Source organism: Frieseomelitta varia, unplaced genomic scaffold (genome assembly GCF_011392965.1).
Source record: "Frieseomelitta varia isolate USP_RPSP 00005682 unplaced genomic scaffold, Fvar_1.2 scaffold_926, whole genome shotgun sequence".
In the NCBI taxonomy this organism is placed as follows: domain Eukaryota; kingdom Metazoa; phylum Arthropoda; class Insecta; order Hymenoptera; family Apidae; genus Frieseomelitta; species Frieseomelitta varia.
In genome coordinates, this window is record NW_025110730.1 from 253,239 (window position 1) to 276,103 (window position 22,865).

General features: G+C 32.8%; 2 protein-coding genes across 4 annotated transcripts in view; one reads left to right on the plus strand and one right to left on the minus strand.

Moving 5' to 3' along the window:
• The window catches only part of LOC122537731 (MAGUK p55 subfamily member 2), a 30,406-nt gene extending 29,714 nt beyond the window's left edge, over nucleotides 1-692 (minus strand). Inside the window, exon 1 of one of the 2 annotated variants that reach the window (XM_043671164.1) lies at nucleotides 605-692. In XM_043671164.1, coding sequence (XP_043527099.1) covers nucleotides 605-611 — 7 coding nt within the window. In that variant the 5' untranslated portion in view covers nucleotides 612-692. The remainder of the gene's footprint in view (nucleotides 1-604) is intronic. The other variant, XM_043671165.1, reaches the window with a different exon arrangement.
• LOC122537730 (venom dipeptidyl peptidase 4) lies at nucleotides 365-22,865 on the plus strand. Of its 2 annotated transcripts, XM_043671158.1 has the most exons (14): nucleotides 365-371; nucleotides 4,281-4,411; nucleotides 9,692-9,755; nucleotides 11,359-11,600; nucleotides 13,833-13,907; nucleotides 14,686-14,738; nucleotides 15,518-15,711; nucleotides 16,395-16,564; nucleotides 17,131-17,228; nucleotides 17,714-18,177; nucleotides 18,773-19,055; nucleotides 19,873-20,067; nucleotides 20,663-20,823; nucleotides 21,476-22,865. In XM_043671158.1, the coding sequence occupies exons 2-14, from the start codon at nucleotides 4,397-4,399 to the stop codon at nucleotides 21,778-21,780; spliced, it is 2,319 nt and encodes a 772-aa protein (XP_043527093.1). In that variant the 5' UTR covers nucleotides 365-371; nucleotides 4,281-4,396; the 3' UTR covers nucleotides 21,781-22,865. The 2 variants fall into 2 exon arrangements, with proteins under 2 accessions (XP_043527093.1, XP_043527094.1); XM_043671159.1 differs by lacking the exons at nucleotides 365-371; nucleotides 4,281-4,411 and adding an exon at nucleotides 651-750.

The window sequence follows — 22,865 nt, forward strand, 5'->3', positions numbered from 1 at the left end:
AAATTTTATATTATTAAAATATTAAATATTATAAAATTTATGATACGATACAAATTTTACAGTTGTGAAAAAGTTAAACGAGGAATCTTATGTTTTACAGATTTACACAAAATAATTGCCAATACGTAATTGTTTCTTTTCGAAAGAATTTAGTTTAATTAAACTTCATACGTTAGAAGATTTAGTTAATCTTCGTGTGTTTGATATATATTTCAGAATTTAGTTAATCTACATATGTTAGAAATGTCTGTCAGCCAGATGTTATCATGGTGCTGCTCGAAATACCGGAACAATGGGCATTCAGCGAAGATTGGCTGATTAGGTTCGTCGAGGACGACGATATAAGCGGCTTGTTTCCGGTTCTCTTCCGAGTCACGTCGCGTCGTGTCAAACGAAAGATGCGTCCGTACTTGATGGTTTTACCTAGCAGTTCGCACCTCGACTTTTGCTCAACAAAACATTGCTTCGCGTGGCATTGACCTAACGAGTTATCGTTTGCGTTCGCGAATCATTAACGTACAGATACAGAACATTATCTTGGCTCGAATAAATAAACACGTACACGTATTATCTGTTTCGTAGATAATATTGTCAATTTGCTTACCAAGCATGTATGCGGAAGTTGAATAATGTGCAACGAAGATCGTTTCCTTCGGTTGTCAGTCAGTGGCAGTGTCATACAACTTGCGAAGACTGTACGATACTTCGTCTTGTTGGAAAGTTTCTCATTCAGGTTTAATGGATTCTACCGTATGAATATTTATGTGTTATTAATATTTAGTTCTTAGAACATATTATCAATTTAAATTTCACAAGCAGCGAATATCCAGTTTCTTTTTCTGTAAGTCATTCTTTCATAGAAGATTAATTCTTTCCTTTTCCTTTTTTTTTAATTTTCATTGCTGAAATCATATGGCAGATTTCACTGGGTTAGTGAAATTTCAATTTTAAATTGTTGTGAATGTTAATACTCTATCTCACTATTTCTACATCTATAACTACGAACATGTCTTATTTATTAGATTCTTTTTATAGAAGTCTGTCAACAGTAAAGAATTGAATTTATTATCTCATAAAGTTCATTTTAATTTCACTTCATCTGAATAAATTATTCAGATTTATATTTTTAATACAAGATCACCTTGTTTGTAATGTACATTATTATATACACAGAGCTCAAGAAACATGAAATAACTTTTTAACAAAGCTCTAAAAAAAAAAAAGAAGAAGAAATGGCGATGCTTTATACAAATAAATTTTAGTAAAAAATTGATCTGTTTGAAATTATCATAGAATCAGTCATATTGACCTAATAATAATAATGGTACAGTATCCTGCGTTCTCCACATAAAATAGAAGTAATTTTCTATACAGCAATTGAAAGATTGACGGAACAAAAGTGGTTCGCCGTTCGAGGCAAGGGATATGACACGAATCATGTTCCATCATGCTCGTTGGAAGCTTCCTCTTCCTGTGAAACGGGCACAAATAACAAATCGAACTTCTTCCTCATGCCCACGTCAGCTAGTCTAAATTATTTCTTCCACTGTGTCTGGTTTGTATTTTGGAGCACGCTCAGGATTAAGGTAATAAGAACGAAGATCATGTCTCTGTAGATTAGAGACATCTATCCGCGCGACTCATTTTCATTGACGTACGTGAATTCAGACTGATGAAATGTCTGATGAACAATGGAAACTTGATAATTTATAATAAATAAACGATCACGAAACTTGACGATAAAATTCATTTCATTTCGAATTAGATCGAATTAGAAGTTGGAGATTATTAAATGGAAATGGAGTGAAGTGACGCGATAAACTATGAAAAAGTTCGTACTTTGGATTCGTTATGTAAGATTCTTTTAATCCAGGTGATTATAAACATACTACGGGTGTTACGTAAAAATACATAAGATATCCTTCTTAGATTCCAATCTTTTTTAAATTGTCTTTGTGAAAACGTGAATTGGCAGAACTTAAAACACTCAAATTTATCTCACTTCTTTCACAAAAATCGAGTTTCAAAGTGTATAAAAACATTTCTCTTGGATATTTTCAAAAATTATCTTCGTGGAAATATGAATTGGCACAAGCTTTTCCAAAAATTCAATCAGTTTACAAAGCGGCGACGCATTTTTGGTCGGCGATGGATTTTTAGCTGACGATTCGATAGATTTTTAGAGAGGACAGGCGAGCGGTTAGCGGCGATTACGCACGGCGCGTGACCAATTCGCAGAATAATTTTAGCGACGTGCAATTTTATCGGTCGAGTATGTGTCTTCTCTCTTGGCCCGGTTCGCCGTTGGTTGTTTTGCGCGTCGTCGAATCAACGGGCGTCCTTGTCGCGGCGCGTTGCAACACAACGCTGTGACCGCGGCGAAGCGTTGTCGTTCGATAACCACGATTTACACCGGCGGAATTTCGCCAAGCTTTACAAAGTTATTGACAGCGTTGGCCCGTGAATCAGGATTATTAGTGACAGCGAGCGACGCGGCAAAAGAACGTCAAGTGTCCGCCGCGTAAAGAGCCATTCAAAATTTCGGTCGATATTAATCCGTTTCGATTTCCTTTCGTTTTCAATCTCTCTCTTCCTTTTTCGCTAGTTCGAATTTGTATTTTATAGTCTCGGTCGGTTTTTTCGACGATTCTACGGATGGTTAGATTATTGTCTCTGATCGAATTCCACGATATTTCATCACATGATAAATTTAATGTCTGTGCGAAGATAACGAAGAGATAAATGGGGAGATAAGTTGCTATCGATGATACAACGATGAGCATTCGGATAATAACGATTGAATTCAAATTGAAGTTTAAACGACGATTACATATGTATAGGACTCTAATTGCATGGAATTATTTTTCCGTAAATTATGTTGTTTTCCGTAAAGCGTTGATAGCTTCATCGAATGACGAATCCCTTTTTTCCGCTGCACTGCGGGGGGGTTACAATTTGAGTTTGTTCTAAAATCTTCTAAGGATGATTTATCAGCATGAAGAAATTTATTGTCTTATTTTGGATAACGGCTAGAAATCCCAACGTCCGCCACGTGCTCACTTGTTGTTACCCCCGTTCGCCGACTGGCAGGTGTATTATGTTTAGTGCCACCTAGACGGTTGACAATGATCGTTCAAACGATATTTTAACTACAGTACTTTGGTTCAGGACGGTCAAATGGCTTGTACTTCAAACTCCACAATTCGCCAGCCAACGTGTTATAAAATAAGCCCACTGTCAGTGAGGAATGTAACAGTAGAACGTTACAATAAAATATCACACAGTAGAACGTGATAGTGAATTATCACCGTGTGATATCTGTAATTGTACAGTCCACTACCTCACGATCGCCGATCTCATCGGAATCGCTTCAAGAATCTGCAAAACTAAGTCTGATAAATAAATAAATCGTGAGATTCTGTTTTAACTTTCAACTAAATTAAACTAAACTGCTTTGGGATCTCAACGCAGACACGACGACGCGTCACTGCCAATTTTTAAAATAACGCAAACTAATTTGTAATTTTTCAGTTTGAAGTTTAAGCGTAATCGATAATTGACGAACATGTCGAAATCGATTTCTAAAAGTCAGCATGCAACGATAGATACAATATTTATAGTTTTATCAAACGTTGGCAATCTTCGCATCTTTCCATTCTAGTTCATCTCTGAATAACGAAATAAAAATAAAAATAAACAAATGAACGTCGATGCAAGCAGTTGACAGTGAAACGCATCGTTGCCACGTTATCTTCAAAAAGATAATTCCAACTTTTTAATTTAAATGTCGCAAGATGTGTCGCTTCAGCTCGTTCTTACATTTTCCCTTGACTATCGTCCACTATAATCCATCACCACCTTCACGTACTTTTATAATACATATATATACATTATTTTTCTTTGAAAAATAAATATTCACTACGTTCTCTACAGATTTAACAAATTCGAAATCTTTAGAGAGGTTGATATCTAAAGTACAAATATTTTTTTTTTTTTCGATTCAACTCGATCAATCTTTTCTCCATCCATCATCTTCTATACTTCACCTTCACCTATTTCCTCCATTCATCAGATTCTGCAATGTACACGAAGAACTCGACTGAATATTCGCGTGTAAAGACAAAGAGAATGTTCCCTTATCGGTTGATTGCCGCGATAGGGGAATTCACAAAGTTAGAAAGAAGGAAAGGCCAAGATACTGGAAATACCCTGTGTGCTGATCACCGGAGGTGGGAGTGATCGCCGCCTCCGGCACGTCGGAAAACTACGTGATGGATCAGTCTGTGTTCGACGCACCCGTGACATCCATCGAGCCGCGTCGATCTCTCGATCGACGTTAAAAAAGGAACCACGCAGCAAGGAAATCGTCATCGACAGACACTGCCACGTGTTCGCTATGCCGTACAACCGGGTAGGTTATGGGAGAGAGCGAGTATCTAAGTAATTCGAGATACTTCGATTTGCTACGAATTTGTATATTATACAGCGATAAATTCGAATCGCTTCGAATTTGCAATACATAGCGATAAATTCGAATAGCTTCGAATTTCTATGCATAGTCATAGAATTGTTTTGAATTTGTATAATATACAGCAATAAATTTTAATCGCTTTGAATTTATGTAACGATAAATTCGAATAGCTTCGAATTTCTATGCATAGTCATAGAATTGTTTTGAATTTGTATAATATACAGCAATAAATTTTAATCGCTTTGAATTTATGTAACGATAAATTCGAATAGCTTCGAATTTCTATGCATAGTCATAGAATTGTTTTGAATTTGTATAATATACAGCAATAAATTTTAATCGCTTTGAATTTGTGTAATATGTGGCGATAAATTCGAATAGCTTCGAATTTCTATGCATAGTCATAAATTCGAATCGCTTTGAATTTGTGTAATATATAGCCATAAATTTGAATAGCTTTGGATTTGTATATTACACAGCGATAAATTCGAATAGCTTTGAATTTCTATGCATAGTCATAAATTTGAATTGTTTTGAATTTGTATAACACACAGCGATAAATTTGAATCGCTTTGAATTTGCACAATTTATAGCGATAAATTCGAATAGCTTCGAATTTCTATGCATAGTCATAAATTCGAATCGCTTTGAATTTGTGTAATATATAGCTATAAATTTGAATAGCTTTGGATTTCTATATTACAGAGCGATAAATTCGAATAGCTTTGAATTTCTATGCATAGTCATAAATTTGAATTGTTTTGAATTTGTATAACACATAGCGATAAATTTGAATCGCTTTGAATTTGCATAATATATAGCGATAAATTCGAATAGCTTCGAATTTCTATGCATAGTCATAAATTCGAATCGCTTTGAATTTGTGTAATATATAGTCATAAATTTGAATAGCTTTGGATTTGTATATTACACAGCGATAAATTCGAATCGCTTCGAACTTGTATACATAACGACAAATTCGAATCGCTTTGAATTTGTGTACATAGCGATAAATTCGAATCGTTTTGAATTTGTATAATATATGACTATAAATTCGAATAGCTTCGAATTTGTATATATAGCAATGAATTCGAATTGTTTTTCGAATATGATTCGGTAAATTGAAATTTTTGAAGAGCTTGGATCTATTGAAAATCTTGAGATAGAATTTGATAATTGATAAGCAGAATTTTTATGTATTCGTGAGAAATTTGAGAATGCAAACACACATAAATAGCACTGGATGTGTAAAAACATATGAAATATCTAAAATATAACACTTGTTACTGATATTTAATAGGTAAAACAATCTTTTTTATTTGGATTCCAGATATTTTAATTTTGTTCGTAAATATATAAATTCGCATGAATATTAGCAGTCTAGCGATGACTATTCGATAACTCGAAATTTCTGTATTTTCTTTAATATTTATATTTTGTGATCTTAAAAAAAAAATTAGATGAAAATAGTAAAAAATTAGATACAATTTAGATTAAACACACGTTATCAAACTCTATCGTAAGTCTCAAGACTTTCAAGTAAGATTCAAGACGATCTTTCAAGATTTTTCAAAACTTTTAAGTCAATCAAAATTTTTAAGAGACTTACCTAGAAACAAGAGTTTTAAGCTGTAGATTTTTTAGAACTTTTACTTTCCTTATTTACAAATTTGAGGCAATTTGAAATATCTCAGATTCCATCATTTGGAACAAATTTTATTCTTTGTCTCGTTCAAGACCATCATTTAGTTATTATGATCGTACTATCCGTTGGGATAAAGATCACGATCACTGTCGTGATATTGCCAATGAAATTCACTGATTTTTGCCTCGTTATTTACTTTTTATTTCTTGAAACTAATCAGTCTCGTTGAATAATAAGTCAGTTGAATAATAAATCTCATTATGTTGCTCTTTTTTACACGATACGAATGTCACGTGAATGTTGATAACATTATACGATCATCATATGATGTCATGTTTTTTTTTTTTTTTTTTTACCATATTGGTGTCATGTGAGTACGGATATCCGTAATAAATGACGGAACATTAGTTCTTATCGAGACAGTAATTAGTAACTGTAGATAGTGTTTTGTTTTTCTTTGTATTTGTTGCTACTGAAATATAATGAAATATTACTATTATTGTATAACTTTAAACTTGAAAATTTAGCAAAACATTCTAAAATTACAAAAGATTCGTAAGTTGTTAATTTTTAAACAGTATTATTTAGTAAATTACATATTCGGAATAAGGATGTTTAATTAATATTTAATTAATCTTTCTAAATCATGAACAATCATCGTTGATTCGAAGATTGAATTGTTTTTAATTTAATTTCAAATTAAATGATTGACATTAGATTAGTCATTCAGTTTATTCGATAAACTATATCACAAATAATTTCTGCCGTAGAAATGATAATCTATGTATATTCAGGTGAACTCTTCGCATAACCGGTTTTACAGCAAGCACACGCAATGCAATAAGAAAAAAAAAAAGAACAATCTTAAAAGCAAAATACTCTGAAGATAATTGCTGATACCGTAGTTGTCCGACGATCCTCGAATTCTGTTTCCAAAGGATCGATTCAAAAACTTTTCCTTCGAGTTGTTTTCATTGCAACGATGAAGAATCTGTCTGTCATCGATGCGCCAGTGTCGAGCGAAATCTTGCGGAAAAAGCAGTTGGAAAATATATAACGTATATATAACTGCGAGAATAAGAAAAATACGTGTTCATAAATCAAAAATTCATTTTTATCACTTTTGTTGGAAGATTAACGATCTCGAGGGAATTATCAACAGCTTTTTAACACCATGTTTGCGATCTGTTTGGAAAATCATAGCGGAGAAACGGAAGTTAACCTGCAAGGTGTACGTCAAGGACGTCAATTGAGTACAAACATTATTAGTCGATTGAGTATGAACATTATTAGTCGGATATCTGCTTAATGAATGATTTTTTTTTATTTCTTTTGTTCGTTATATCTGTTTTTTTAAATACGTCAACTCGGCCAACTTTAATGAAATTTTACGGAGCTGAAACTTCTGGAAACTTTTTTTTTTTTTTTGTTAAATCAACTGTTCCATGATTATTACAAACGGGAAGTTTCATAATTTCAAAGTAGCTATCCTATGTTTATCAAATCGATGTTTATCAAGCAACTCTTCGATAATTTTTGTTTAGGTTTCGTGCACGCAAGAAACATCTCCATTCTGCCATTTTCGATCATATCGTCGACTTTTGGCCTCGAATAGCTACGGCAAAAGTTCTAAAATTTTGAATGCCTTCGCAAAATTTGGAGGTCGTGATATTTTTATTAGGTTAGGTATTCGTAAGCCGTGAGGAGATGGATTTTGGCTCGAGTTTCTTTGTAAAACAATTCAGATTAAATTTAGATTCTAGATACGATTAATATCGGCACGATATCGATAGATAACAGAGATACTATGTAACTATGTAACTGCTCGATGTTTAATTTATAATTATCAGAAATATCTGAGACAAAAAGCAGTTTGTTCTTAACAATTATTTTCAAAGATTCTTCTTTCATACTTTGAATGTTAACTCGTTAGCTGAAGCATCAACTTGTCACTCGCATTACAAATTGTTTTAAATATCATAACTTCTTTATTCACGAACTTGTACAAAACTTTTTAGTTATCTCTGAAAAGGTTCGAGATCGACCTATCTGAGATTTTTTTCATTATTTTTATTAACTTTCAATTTGTATAAAAATTGTTGGCCAAAGACTTGACATATCGTTAACGGAGTAAGTGAAAAATTTAATTTTCATGTTAAAAACGAAAAATAGTAGCTCTCGAACACAACTCTGAAGTCAAATATCCTTTTTTGTATTCTGAATATCAAGTATATTCTACGATCCTCTTTGAATAAGAACTCTATTAATGTTATATCATTCACGAGATACTTTTGGCTCGAGTTTCTTTGTAAAACAATTTAGATTAAATTTAGATTCTAGATACGATTAATATCGACACGATATCGATAGATAACAGAGATACCAACTATGTAACTGCTCAATGTTTGTAATTTATAATTATCAGAAATATCTGAGACAAAAAGCAGTTTGTTCTTAACAATTATTTTCAAAGATTCTTCCTTCATACTTTGAATGTAAACTCGACTGTCTCAGACATAATCCATCCTATCCTAACGTTTCTTAAAAGATTCATAGGCAAACAGAAAGTTACATGTCCTATCCTGATTCAATTTTTCTTCATCTATCGTCCCCCCCCCCCCCCCTTTCCCCTTATCTGTCATTGCTACGTTTTCCTTGTTTTCTCAGTTTCAGTACAACGTAGATCAGTTTTTAATTTAAGAAAGATCATCTGGAATATTTCTAATTCTCACTCCTCGTGTAGCACCGCAATTAAATTTAAAATATATCGTGTCTTTTGGAATTTTGTTCATTTCATTCATCATCACTGAAGAATACTTCTGATAAGCGACGTTACATTACGAGATATCTTATCCATATTGTCACATAAACGACAATCTAATATTATTCTTCAATTCATTGATGACGACGACGAAACAATTAATATTCAATTCTTAAGCCTCTTAGTGCTTTATCTAGAACTACGGAGCATTATCGTAGAAACAGTATAAACCGTATAAAGATCTTGGTAAAACATACTACTTTTTTGAAAAACCATTCGAATAATTGAAACTATTAAAATAAAACAAAATCGCGGAGTCGACGTGTCTTCGATACCAAAAGGACGAAGAAACAAAAATAACTAATTAATAGGTTCATTTATCGCAAGAATATATGCAATAAATATATAACAGTAAATTCTAAACACTATACATTTCGATTTATAAAATTCATCAGTGTCACTTTTAAATTAGTAAGATATCTTCTCCATTTCGAAGACATCTTGCCCACCAAAGGGCCAAGAAATTCAGTTAGAAGTAATTTCGCGAAATCGTCGATGCACCTTCACACATTTTATACAGCCATCTCCTTCCGAGATCGAACACTTCAGATCTTTCTTTCAATATGTCCTATATCGTTCAGTCTTTCCTTTTTTTTTCTTTTTTACCCTGACGAGATATCGCGAACAGAAGCAAAGAAAAAGGGGTGGAATTCCAGACACAAGAATTCTTCTTCTTCTTCTTCTTCGTTTCTCTTCCCCTTACCGCCGCCATTCCTTTTACAGAATCTTTCAACGGGAACGAAATCTTTTCCAGGTACTGCTACAGCTGGTGCTGGTGCTGCATGGATCCCTGATCGTCCTTGTTGCTGGGAAATCCAGTAAGTCTTCCGTTTCTTTGTCCCCGAGAGATAATCGCGCTTCCGTTGAGCCGCTTAGGGACCGGACGTCTCGGGATACAACCGGATACCTCGAGATCGACGGGAACCGGGCTAATGCTCTTCACCGATTTGCGTTATTTGCCTGGAGATAAGTTTAATTGTAGCCCCGGCTTCTTCCTTCTTTCTCACTCGGTTCCGACCAACCGTGATCGATAAGACGATCTCCACGTTGCGGTGTCACTCCCGATTGCTCGTCTAAAGTGCGATAATTCGATAGTTATCTCGTTCAATCTCGAATTTTAACATTTCACGTTATTTAAATCTTCTGGTTTGAAGTTTGGTATATATATTGTGAATATATACGGGAAAAGAAAACAGATTAGAGAATTTATCGAAGCAGCAGAATTTATCGTAATATTATAAATACTTGAATTTGCTTAAACCGTATGAAGTTATAGAAGACAAGATAATGTAAAAGTATCGAGGAAATTCGTGGAATTTGCTTTCATAGTCTCTATGTTAAAATTGAATAATATAACATAAATATATAAATGTAAATGAATAATATAATATAAATATATAAATGTAAATGAATAATATAATATAAATATAAATATATAAAAATATGATATAAATATAAATATATATAAATATAAATATAAATATAAATATATAAAAATACAAAACATATATAAACATAAGTAAATATAATTTATATAAAAATATAAAATACATATAAATATAAGTAGATATAAATATACAAAAATATAAAATACATATAAATATAAGTAAACATAAATATATAAAAATATAAAATATAAGTAAATATAAATATATATAATATAATATATAATATAAATATAATATAATATAAATTGGAAAAGAATTGTAAATAAAACGTTGCATTAACAGAACTTTGGTTCTTAATAGATTAATCTACAGGTATATATAAATAACGACACAAATAATTAATTCACTTTTCATTTCAAGTATCATGAGAAATGATACAACTATTTATTACTTTTAAATATGTTCAGAATAAAAGGGTACTTTTTTAAGTACAACAAAATGGTACTTTTAAGTACACTCAGAGTATGAGTTAACATTTCAACTTGCTTTTTATTTTAGCAAATAAAACAATATGTATTTAATATAAACGACAGTGTACACGGTAGTATATTTCGTAGAATAAAAAATACAAAATTACAAAATACAAAAAAAAAAAAAATACGCGCGATCACACAGACACGAAACAAAGCCAAAAGCAAGCGCTCAATATTATACTTTTAAATAAGATTTCCCTAATCACCCGCAGCGTTTAACCGATTAGAGGAGTATGTAAATCACAAATATATAAATCTAAACGCAACTATGATACGTACGTATGTGGATCAGGGCCTACTGAGAACGAGTCACGGCTTTGACCCACATGCGGCTCGATGAATAATAAACTCTCAATTAATCAGCCTGCCGATTACATATATTTCAAGAAACCATTTCACCTCCGAATCTTAAGATTACCGACCGTCATGTCAAACCATGATTAATCTTTACCTCGTAGAATGAAAATGCCAAGAGCTTTCGCTTTTTTTTTTCCATACAGTTCCGCAACTGATCGACAAGGACGTGAACAGATACGAATCCTCGGAGGAGAACGATCAGCAGGATGTGAAGGTTCCGTTCAAGTTAGAAGAGACTTACGGTGTAAACTTCCGCGCGAATACCTTCAACGGTACCTGGAGAACAGACACGAAAATCCTTTACTCCGATAGCATTCTCGGTGACACTCTCTTGTTCGATGCGGCCACGGGGACCACTTCGAGCCTGCTGGATTTCTCCGTGATAGTATGATTCATTTAACGTACATATTTTTATCTTTTGCTATGGAACCAGGAGAGATTTCTTTAGATTACTTTAGATTAAAGAGGGTCAAAGGTTCTTCTTTGGGAAGAATTTTTGGATATTTGAAATAGAGATGATCACTGGAACGACGTAACATTCTTTTGAATTATTACTGTACAATTTTCGAGTTATTGTTACATGCTACGCATTCCTGTTGAGAAGCCTTAGGATGATTTTTATTTTTAATGCTACAACTATTCACGATCGAAGCATAGAATTTTCGTTCAGTGACATTAAAGTAGAAAAATGAGAGAAGCTTTATAGTGCAATAAATTATAAACTTTTATTTGTATATTTCACGAGGAATTTAAATCTTCAACAGTACACCATTTTATATCTATAAAATTTCTAAAATTATAAATTGATAAATTATAAAATTATAAATTTCGAAAATATCTATAAAATTTCTATAAAATTATAAATTGATAAATTATAAAATTATAAATTTCGACAATTATGAATTGATTATTGGTAGTTCTGGTGTTAATATGCAGTATGTTCTTCATACATAACAAAATTCTTCAGATGCACATAAATTTTATAATGCAATTAACAGATTCTTCGTTAAAGTATTAACTTCATTTTATTAATATATTGATATATTTCAATTTAGTGATTTTTTCCGATTTTTTAAATCTAGCAAAACAATATAAATCGATGTGAGAGAATTTTGAAGATAAAGTCTGATATTTTCGAATTTTTCTCGTACAATTATCTCGTATAATTATTTAAGTACTCTTGAAATTTCCAGTTGGCATGTGCCACGAGCTTTCGGGAAATTACATACGTTTCAATTTCAAGAACAAATTACTTGAATGTCCAGCTACCTCTTGTTCGATCGAGGACACGTACAAATAACACAGCGACGGTTTAATTAATCGCACGGAAATTCTCCACGCGGCCCAGCTTCTTAACTGGTGAATTACAGTGTCCACTTTCGGGCGTGAATCAACATCGAACGTTGTTGATTTAAGAGACACGGTGTTTGACACTTTCTCTGTCCAATTTTCCTTAGTCTCGAATCATTCCTCCTCGCATCTCGTTTAGCGACATTCCACGTATAACATTTCCCAAACCTGTCCATGAAAACAAACACTTTCAAAACGTTTTCTTGTTTCAATAATCGAAGAAACTTTTAATTCGAATTTTCAATTCTCCATTTAAATTTCCAAGTTTAAGTCTTTTAGTTCGCAAATCTTCGTACCCCTGAAGTTAAAGCTCAAATTTTTATTCCACGATTTCATTTAGTTCGGTTCTTTTGCATTATCTTCATGGAAATCAATTATATTTTAGTAAAATCTGTTTTCATAAATAGTTTGCCATATACAAAAATATGCACAATAATGAGTAGTACAAGAGTAATACAAAATATAAAAATGCGAGAGTCGAAGAAATATTGACACACTTGTGATTCCAGTATTCAATCTGCATTTAATAGCGGGATGTTATTGAAAAAATTACAAAATGTCCTTTCGAATATAATGTCGAATATAATTTGTAATCGATTGAATCGTATCGCGCAATATTAGGAAAAGACGCTTGTCTTTCTTGAACTAATTATACTTAAAAACATTTTATTTTCTATTCTCGAATCTGTAGAAAGAAAAATCCCCCACGTGTAAATATCTCGAATTTTCATATTATTGCATAACTCATTAAATTGCTATTGAGCACTTTGCTCTTCTATGCAGTAAACTATTTACGGAAACAGATTTTGATGGTATATCATTGTGTCAATATTTTTCGGTCCATTGTATATTTTCTGCAAGAGAACAATTCACCGTTTGTTAATAACAATCCTTTGAGTGCAGAATACTGAATTTCAATGTTCATCCTATCGTTAAATTAATGCCACGATGATATATCGATAGTCTGGAACAATCTAAGATTTATCGTGTCGTAACACATCCGATAACCTGACACGAAATCAATACTATCGATATTCGAAATCAGTCAAGCATTTGTTCCAGAACACTGCCCCGATACATTGATATTGCATCCAATTTTGAATATTTGCTATACCATCGAGATCAATTTCCGTTCGCCAACAAAATGGCAGATGAATCTCGGCCCTTCTTGTCAAATATTCGCGATCGTTCTTCGCTGATTTCGACGCCATTTTCGACTGGAAATTTATTGGAAATATTTTATACATTGACACTAACGTGATTTCAGGCCGACTTCAACAAGCCATCCGTAAGCTTCTCCTTCGACAATTCTTTCGTCGTGATTGGCCATGACTACGAAAGTGTGAGTATGCAAATTCTTCAGTTTCAACCATTCTTCATTCCAGTAATTTCAATATACGAATCTATATAAGTTGTTTCTTCCACTTTTATATAGGAAGTAGATAAAGAAAGACGATTATAATCGTATCTGTTATAAAATAGAACCTCGAGATTCTTGATTTCGAATAATATGCATAAGGCATATATAAATACTGATCAAGTTTTGCTATTACTAAAATTTTACTTTCTTTATCCAGAAGCAACATACCTTTTCTTTTTCACGTTTTTCAAAATCAGAAATTTCTTCGTATTTCATTTCGTTAGCCTTTGTTTATTTATTTGTTTGTTTACTTATACGAAAGAGTGAAAAATAACACCAGATCTCTTTCAAATATCTCTCGGAGATATAACAATAACCAATAGTTGATGAAAGCAAAACCATAACATTTGTGTTAGAAGCATTATTGAAACAGTCGATGGAACGCGGTTTGAGGATTTATCTTTTAAACGAAGCGGAGTTTCAAACGAGGCAGATGGAAAAATGGAAATAAAAAGTTGAAAAGAATTATTATAGCTGAAAGATATTTTTTGATATCTAAACGCTTTGTGTCTCACTTCGATATTAATCTTTCTAAGATAATTTAAAAAGAAATATTTCTTAATTATGACTCTGCAATTTCAATGAAAAAAATATGCCAGCATTACTGATCAATAGTACTGCAACGCTTTCAATTTCATTTCTGTTTTCTCAGTAAATACATTTATATAAAAATAAAGAAATATGTGTTATCGACTTTCAGGGTTTCCGATACTCAGTATATCAACGGTGCGTCGTATACAACACTAAAACCAAGTAAGCCGCCCGTTTTATATTACCGACAATTTTTAACGACTTTGTGATAAATCACATTACGAAAACGATGCAATACGCTCGTCGTAATAATGATAAAAAATTAACTCTCGTTTGTTTATTTCATCCTGTGTTTGTCAATATATACAGACGTAAAATACTGACGATATCAATAATCGTGTACAATATCGATGTGATTAAAAACAAAAAAAAAATAATTCTAATCGTAAAGTCTGTTTGTCATGTGGACTTTTTTTAAATTTAATTCAATTATCGGGATGATAAGATTGAAATAAAAATGTCTCATGAATTGAAACTTTATCTATATAATAAACCTTTTGAGAGTTAATCTTAAATAACGTTGATCTTGTACAATTTTTATACGTTACGTTAATTTTTTGACTGCGAGTTTTTATAAAAACTTGTATTTTTGAAAAATTATAATTTAAAACATAACATCTCGTAAAATTGTTTTACGTACCAGTTACTATAAAAGCTTGGATACTTTATACACATTGAATATTTTATGCTCTTTATATATCCTACAATATTTCACATCCTACATACATATTGAATGCGAATTTTCATCGAACATTTTCATACTTACTTACGTTCTACGTAACTTTGCACTTTCAAACTTTCTATCAGCGAATTAACTATAGTATGTTTCTAGTCTTTTGTTTAATAAAACAAAAGCAGATTCAAGGAATTATTGCTAAATTGGAATTATGAATTTTTGCACGTTTCTTTTCATACGTTCTTTTGCTTTCGTTCACGTATAGTTCGTACATGGAGATCGCGAATGGCGATCGCATACCCTTGATCAAGTGGTCGCCCACGAGGAACGCTTTGATTTATGTTCACGAAAATGATATCTATTATCAAGTGTTCTCCGATCGAAGCAGCATTCGAAGAATAACGGACACCGGTGTGCTTGACACCGTTTATAACGGAGTGCCTGATTGGGTTTACGAAGGTAATTAAGAAAAATGATAAAATAGATAATCTTAAACTTTGATGGCGTTTGATATCGAGGTGTGCGACATTTTTCTTAACAAAATTTCTTTATTATTAATCAACGTCAAGCTATTGATTAATTGATTGATTAATTAATAGGCGTTGATCTTTGAAAAATTCTTTATTAACACCTAGTTATTAGGCTAATTACTAGATCATTGATCTTAGAAAAATATGTATTATTAACATTAAATTGTTAGTGTGATTAATTAATAGACATTGATCATACAAAAATTTGTATTGTTAAATTTGTACTGTTAATATTAAATTATTAGTGTGACTAATTAATAGACATTGAATGTAGAAAAATTTGTATTATTAATATTATAAATATTATAAATATTATAAATATTAATATTATAAATATTATAAATATTATAATATATATTATTAATATTATAACATATATTATTAATATTATAATTAATATATAACATATATTATTAATATTATAATTAATATATAACATATATTATTAATATTATAAATATTATAATATATATTATTAATATTAAGTTATTAGCAATTAATTTTTATATTATTAATATTAAATTATTAATGATTAATTAATAGACAGAAATTTTTATAGAAATTTTTAACAATAATTAATAATCGAAAACATCCATATATGAATATTTACAGAGGAAGTGTTGGCCTCTGCTTCGGCTGCCTGGTTCTCCCCTGATGGACGACATCTTGCTTTTGCAACCTTCAATGATACTAACGTGAGAGAAATAGGGATGTTACGTTATGGGATTCCAGGAAACATAAAATATCAATATCCGGAGGAATTAAAGATCAAGTATCCGAAGGTAATTATTTTTAATATATTTACTAGCTAGGTAGTATATTTGGTATCGATTAATATCGATTAGGCAATTTTCGACAATACGTGAGTGCTGAAAACGAAAATTTAGTTAAACAAGAGCAATCGGATTGGATCATTGTTCTCTTGTTGTAACCGGTTTGGGTACGTGTACCAAAGTCATGAAAGAATCAGATTAGAAAGCTCAGGTTGCTTCTGCAGGTCTCGTTATAGGGTTTAAAAGGGGATGAAAAGAGTTATCTCGCCGTCGTTCTGGCATTTAACTCTCTGTTTTTCTGGTAATAGAGCCATTTTCTACGTAGTTGTATCACGATCGTGAAAAACTGCTTCGATTCGATATTGAACCTTCACGTGAAAGCAATCTCTTTCTAAAGCTATCTTAATTTGAAACACACGTTCCATTTGTACGTACATATCTCGTACAAACTCTGTTCGTTTTCTTTAACCTAATTTTCCAAGAAAAAAAAAAAAAAAAAGAAACAATGAAACTAATTAAAATTTGTATGTTTGTGTCTTGAATATTCATATAGATATTCACGTAAATAATTTTAGACAGGCAGTCCAAATCCAGTCGTATCGATGACCATCGTCGACTTGGATAATCCCTTCAAATTAATCAATCTTGAACCGCCTATCGATGTTGTTGGCTGGTGAGTATTTTGCAAGGATTAACATTATAACTGTTTTATCATTTGCAAGTTCAAGTTCAAAGTTAATCAAGCTAATGTATTCATAGCATTTCTCTTCCTTCAAAATGTCTCTTGAAAAACAGATCAATCAGTAATAGTGAAACATAAATTTTTTTTGTTAAAAATATCCCATTATTCTAGTTTTCTACGAATAACACAATTACAAATTTTAACTTAGATTGAAAAAAGAATCTAATTTAGAAAAGTTTTAAATTATCTTAACAGAAAGACAAAAATCTTAAATTTACGATCTCTGAAATCTCTCTTCTTAAAAACCTAAGATAATAACTCTAAATCCAATAAAATCCTCTAAATATTCCGCTAGTAACGCAAAATATATTCTCCGAAAAATTCTCCAAATACTTTGGGATTAAATAAAATCAAATAAAGGTTCTGCTTAATTTTTCAAAATATTCTCTCTCTCTCCCTCTCTTTCTCTGACACAGGGACTACGTTCTCTACACCGTGAGATGGAGAAACAATTACCAGGTTGCTGTCACCTGGACGAATCGTGTGCAGAATAAGGCTCAGATAGTTCTTTACGACACGAAAGGCAACAGCAGTAACATTTATTACGAAGAGGAAAGCGAGGGTTGGCTTCGTATTCTGCCTCCCATTTTCTACAACGAATACGTGATTATTGTGAAACTTCAGGACTCTGGAACGTCGGCTGGACGGTTCCAACACGCGGTCAGGTTCAAGTACACGGCTGGGAAATTGATCGATGAAACGGATTTGACGGCAGGAGCTAAGGAAGTGATCTCTATTTTAGCTGTCGATCACGTCAGGGGTAGACTTTATTATTTGGGCAACGAGTTCGGTGCACCGTCGCAGAGAAATTTGTACTCGGTGCAATTGAACGGCAATCAGAAACCCGTTTGTCTGTCCTGTAACGTCGTTAGCCCCGAGAGTGAGTATATAATATTATATATAATATTATATATAAAATATATATTATATTATGTACAGAAGCAGTGAGTTTCGAATGTAGAAAGTCGTTCAACATTTTTGAAATTTTGTATTAGCACGATTGTGAAACTTGACTATCGTAATCATGTTGATAAAACTTGACTTTTGGAGGAGTACGGGAATTGTAAAATGAAGCATGAAAGTGTTATATTGAAACATTCAATGAACCAGAATTCAATGGGGTCACATATAGCACTTATCATATGATCTTATTTAAGAGTGACGTAGAAGATTATTCATGTTGTACAGTAATCCTTTTATGGAACAAGTCTCGCTGTAATTATTTATTATAATAAGTGCTGTTTAATCTTCTAATTAAATTGTGTCTTATGTCACCTACTTTTTTTCATTTTATTAAAATATGAAAAGATAAATCTCTCCATCAGATCTTCAGATTTTGAATAATTACGTCAATTCTGTTTAATAGCTGTTAATATTTTAATTTTCGAGTATAGCTATAATATTTAGTAATATTATAACATTGTAATAGTTTATAATATAATAGTAATATTATAATATTATCGATTGTTTTACAGGAAAACGCTGCACGTACGCTTACGCATACTTCTCCACGGATTGTTCGTATTACGCATTGTCCTGTTCTGGTCCGGATCCCGTATTCGTCACGATTAGAAACGCCGATCATAGAAAAGTTTACAATTGGGAGGAAAATCGATCGCTCAGACGAAAAGTGGCTGCCCGCACGCAACCTACTTACAAGAATCTTCAAGTCCCTATGAATGGATACAAGTGTAACGTGAAACTCTCTCTGCCACCCGATTTCGACGAGAAAAAACGTTATCCCCTATTAATCAACGTGTAAGTTAATTATTTATCTATCTAATTTTTCTATGGAACGTGGTAATTTTTCGAACATATCGTGCTTCAAAGTTTAATAACAGTACTTTTTTATTCTATATTGATACTTGATAAATGTTATTGAATTCGTTTTCTTTGCACAAGATTATAAGAATATTATACAGAATATTTAAAACATTTTATTCAACATTTATTCCATGTTTATTCCATAAATATTTATTCTACAAATATATACATTTTGTATATAAATATAGAAACAATACGTTTCTATCATTAAAAGTTCAGTAATTTTCTAAACTTCTTGGCACTCAATTATTTTCTTCTAATTAATTAAAAGTTTCCCAATTGAAAGATGAATGAAAAATAATTTTCCAAACTTTCGGCACCAAATTAGTTTCTTCCGATTGATTAAGTGTTTCCTAATTAAACGATGAATAAATAATATAATTATTTTCTCTACGAATATGAAAATTTCTCACTATCAATCAATAATCAACCGGTAAGAGAAAATATATGTTAAACACACCAAAATGAAGATCCACGCATACGACAGGGCATAAGTTAGTACCCACGGTTCGATTTCTCGATTATCTTTGGCCTGTTTCGAGCAAAAATCCGCGAAATCGAGTGGCTCCTTAATCCTGAATCTCGTATCCAACCGTTCGAAGCCATTATATGATTAGTCTACACGCAAGACAGAACCGTAATCTCCATTTCCGATCGCAGTACAGTCCCACCGGTTCGTTTCTACGCTAGCACGACGTTTCATCGATTTCCCATCTCTGAAATGTCCTATTCCATTTTGCATTTTTCGCAGTTACGCAGGTCCGAACACTGTCAGAATCACCGACGAGGCGTCGTTTGGTTTCGAATCGTACATGGTGACCAACAGAAGCGTAATTTACGGTCGTATCGACGGCCGTGGATCAGCTTACAAGGGTAGCAAGATGCTGTTCGAGATCTATCGACGACTCGGTACCGTGGAAATCGAGGACCAGATTGCCGTTACTAGGTGAATCTTTTAATAGCATTTTCACTTATTTATCACGAAGCATTGAGATTCGTTTGGAAATGGAACAATCTCTGGAAAATTTAGAAAAAGATTGATTTGTCATATTCTTTTCGTACATATACAAGCAAATTAGATGTTTATTCTGAAGATACAATAATTAATTATTTTATATAATAATATAATTATATATAATATTATATTAGAGAAATATATTATATTATATGATATATAATGTTATATTTATATAATAATTAATTATTATATAGTATAATTTTGGGAAGCTCTGTTTTCTTTTATTATTCTGTTTTTCAGTAAATATTCCAAATGAAACGACATTTTACCATCATGAAATTATGATGTAACAATTTGCTATTTCTGGAATATTTTATATTTTATACTTTTATTGTCAGGAATATTTTATATTATTTGGAATAATATTTTATATTATTTTCTATCTTTCTTTATTACGTTACCTTTAATAATTATTCCAAAGAAAAACGATGTGTCAGTGTAATAAAATTTACAATTTATCGTTTCAGGAATATCTCACGTAATGTCTGAGATTTCAATAGTGACGCGTGCGTATGATTTTTAGGTTACTGCAAGAGACATATCCGTGGATCGATTCAAGCAAAACCGGGATATGGGGTTGGAGTTACGGCGGTTTCTCCACTGCTATGGTGCTGGCTACTGACAGGAAATCGGTGTTCAAATGCGGTATATCAGTCGCACCTGTGACCTCCTGGATTTATTATGGTAATTTCGTACCTTGTCGCACGTAATAAATATCTAACATATTTATCACCACAATATCGCCACATGTTTCAAGAAAATATAGAATTTAGTTTCACGGACTTCCGAATTCTACGTAAACGTGCAAAGCGTATGATTGGTTACAAGTTAGTTGCAAAAGTTATTAGTTATTATTAGTTAAAAAAATATATAGTTATCGTCGATACGATGTTTCCCTCGCGATAAAGTAATTTTAATTCACTCTACTGTAATTCTGAGGAAATTTAGAAAATTCATATTTGCCAAAAGATTTCAAAATTATCTAACTATTTTATGAGTTTCTATTTTATAATTTCTCATTTCCTCTCCGAAGGAACAACTATCTTGGAAAAGTCAGAAGGTTCATTCGCGTAATTCTAAATTCTCTCTGCGAATCTTGTAACTGTCATAAAAAAAAAAGAAACGTGATCGATTAGAAAATATTTACACGAAAGAAAGTTTATAAAAAGAAAAACGCCAGATTGAATGGGTGAACGTTCAGAAATGTTATTTATTCATACACGCGTGAAGTATCCTTTGCTCGTCACTATTGATTCTTCCTCACAGTGTAGCAAATTGACCACTCGCGTAACTCACGCACCAAGATCGTAAAGTCAAAGGTTATCTTCGATCGTAGATTCTTTGTACACGGAGAGGTTCATGGGGTTGCCCACCCCCGAGGATAATCTGCACGGCTACAACCATTCGGATGTGACCAGGCTGGTGGAAGGGATCCGTGGCAAAAAGTTCATGCTGATACATGGTACTGGCGACGACAATGTCCACTACCAACAAGCCATGGCCTTGAACAGGGCTCTAGTGGACAAGGACATCATGTTCGAGCAACAGAGTTACACGGACGAGGCGCATGCTTTGTCCGGCGTCTTTCCTCACCTGTACCACACCATGGATCGATTTTGGGCCAATTGTCTGGGATACTAAGATTCTAAATTCGAATTTCTGGATCACGCGCGCAAAGGACAGCCAGCCGAGCTGCTTGTTTGATTTTCATCGATACGACGTAACGGACGTCGACGAAGAACGAAGCTTGTTGACTTTCGAAAACGGCTTACGAGTTCTGTTAACACATTGGCTGTCATGCAACGAGTGTGTTAGTGAATCGATATTATTATTCAATTAAATAAGTTTCGAAAGTTAAAGAGAAAGAACAATGAACAGAACGTGTTATTATTATTTAAAGTAAAAAACGCTGTTTCGAATGTGTTGAACTGTGGCGATCTAAATTGTATCATGGACGACGCGACGAATTTGACAGGCTCAATCGTTGGAATGTAATTCGAGAGAGGATGACGGAATTTTCAAGAGAATGAACATTCGAATGAGGACAGGCGTGTCACGATAATTTGAAAAGAACAACAATTTTGGGAAAGATGACGTACACAGAGTATCCTTAATTCACTCCCCCAAAGTGTCAGGATTATTCTTCGATATGTTTTGAGAGAAAAGGGGAGGAAATGAAAATTTTTGCGTATCAGGATTATTCTTCAACGAGAGGAAAAGAGAAAAAGAGATGAAGACTTTCGTCGAAGAGTATCATACAAGTGTCAGGATTATTTCTTTAAATGCAATTTGGAGGGGGAAAGGAAGGAGACTTTGCCGAGGAAACGGCGTTGAAAAAGGAGATTGTGAACGGTTTTAGGGATTCGCAGCCGTGTTCACGCGTGTTCTACCTTGGCAGAGATACGATGCAAATAGTTCAAAGGCGGACGAATCGATACTTAAGGGTGCTCGATGCATTTCCGTGGCAGTCAAGTAAGTGGAAAATGGATTGCGCGAGGACGTCGAAACAGGTGAATCTTTTCGCTCCGTCTTTTTGTTTTCCGTTTTCCCCTCATCATCGCGAGAGCATCGAAATTCGACTGCGGCCTCGATGGGAGGAGCTGCATTCCATTTGTCATCGGATAATATTGATCCAGTAATTTTCTGACGTTCTCCGCGAGTGAAAGCCGAAACTGTAAATTTTGTTGTAACGATTGTCAATAAACCACCGATATTTTCTTTCGAAA

Coding starts and splice junctions, on each gene's coding strand:
- LOC122537730 (XM_043671158.1), top strand. Junction 11,601..13,832: donor TGCTGGATTTCTCCGTGATA/GTATGATTCATT, acceptor ACGTGATTTCAG/GCCGACTTCAACAAGCCATC. Junction 20,824..21,475: donor GACCTCCTGGATTTATTATG/GTAATTTCGTAC, acceptor CTTCGATCGTAG/ATTCTTTGTACACGGAGAGG.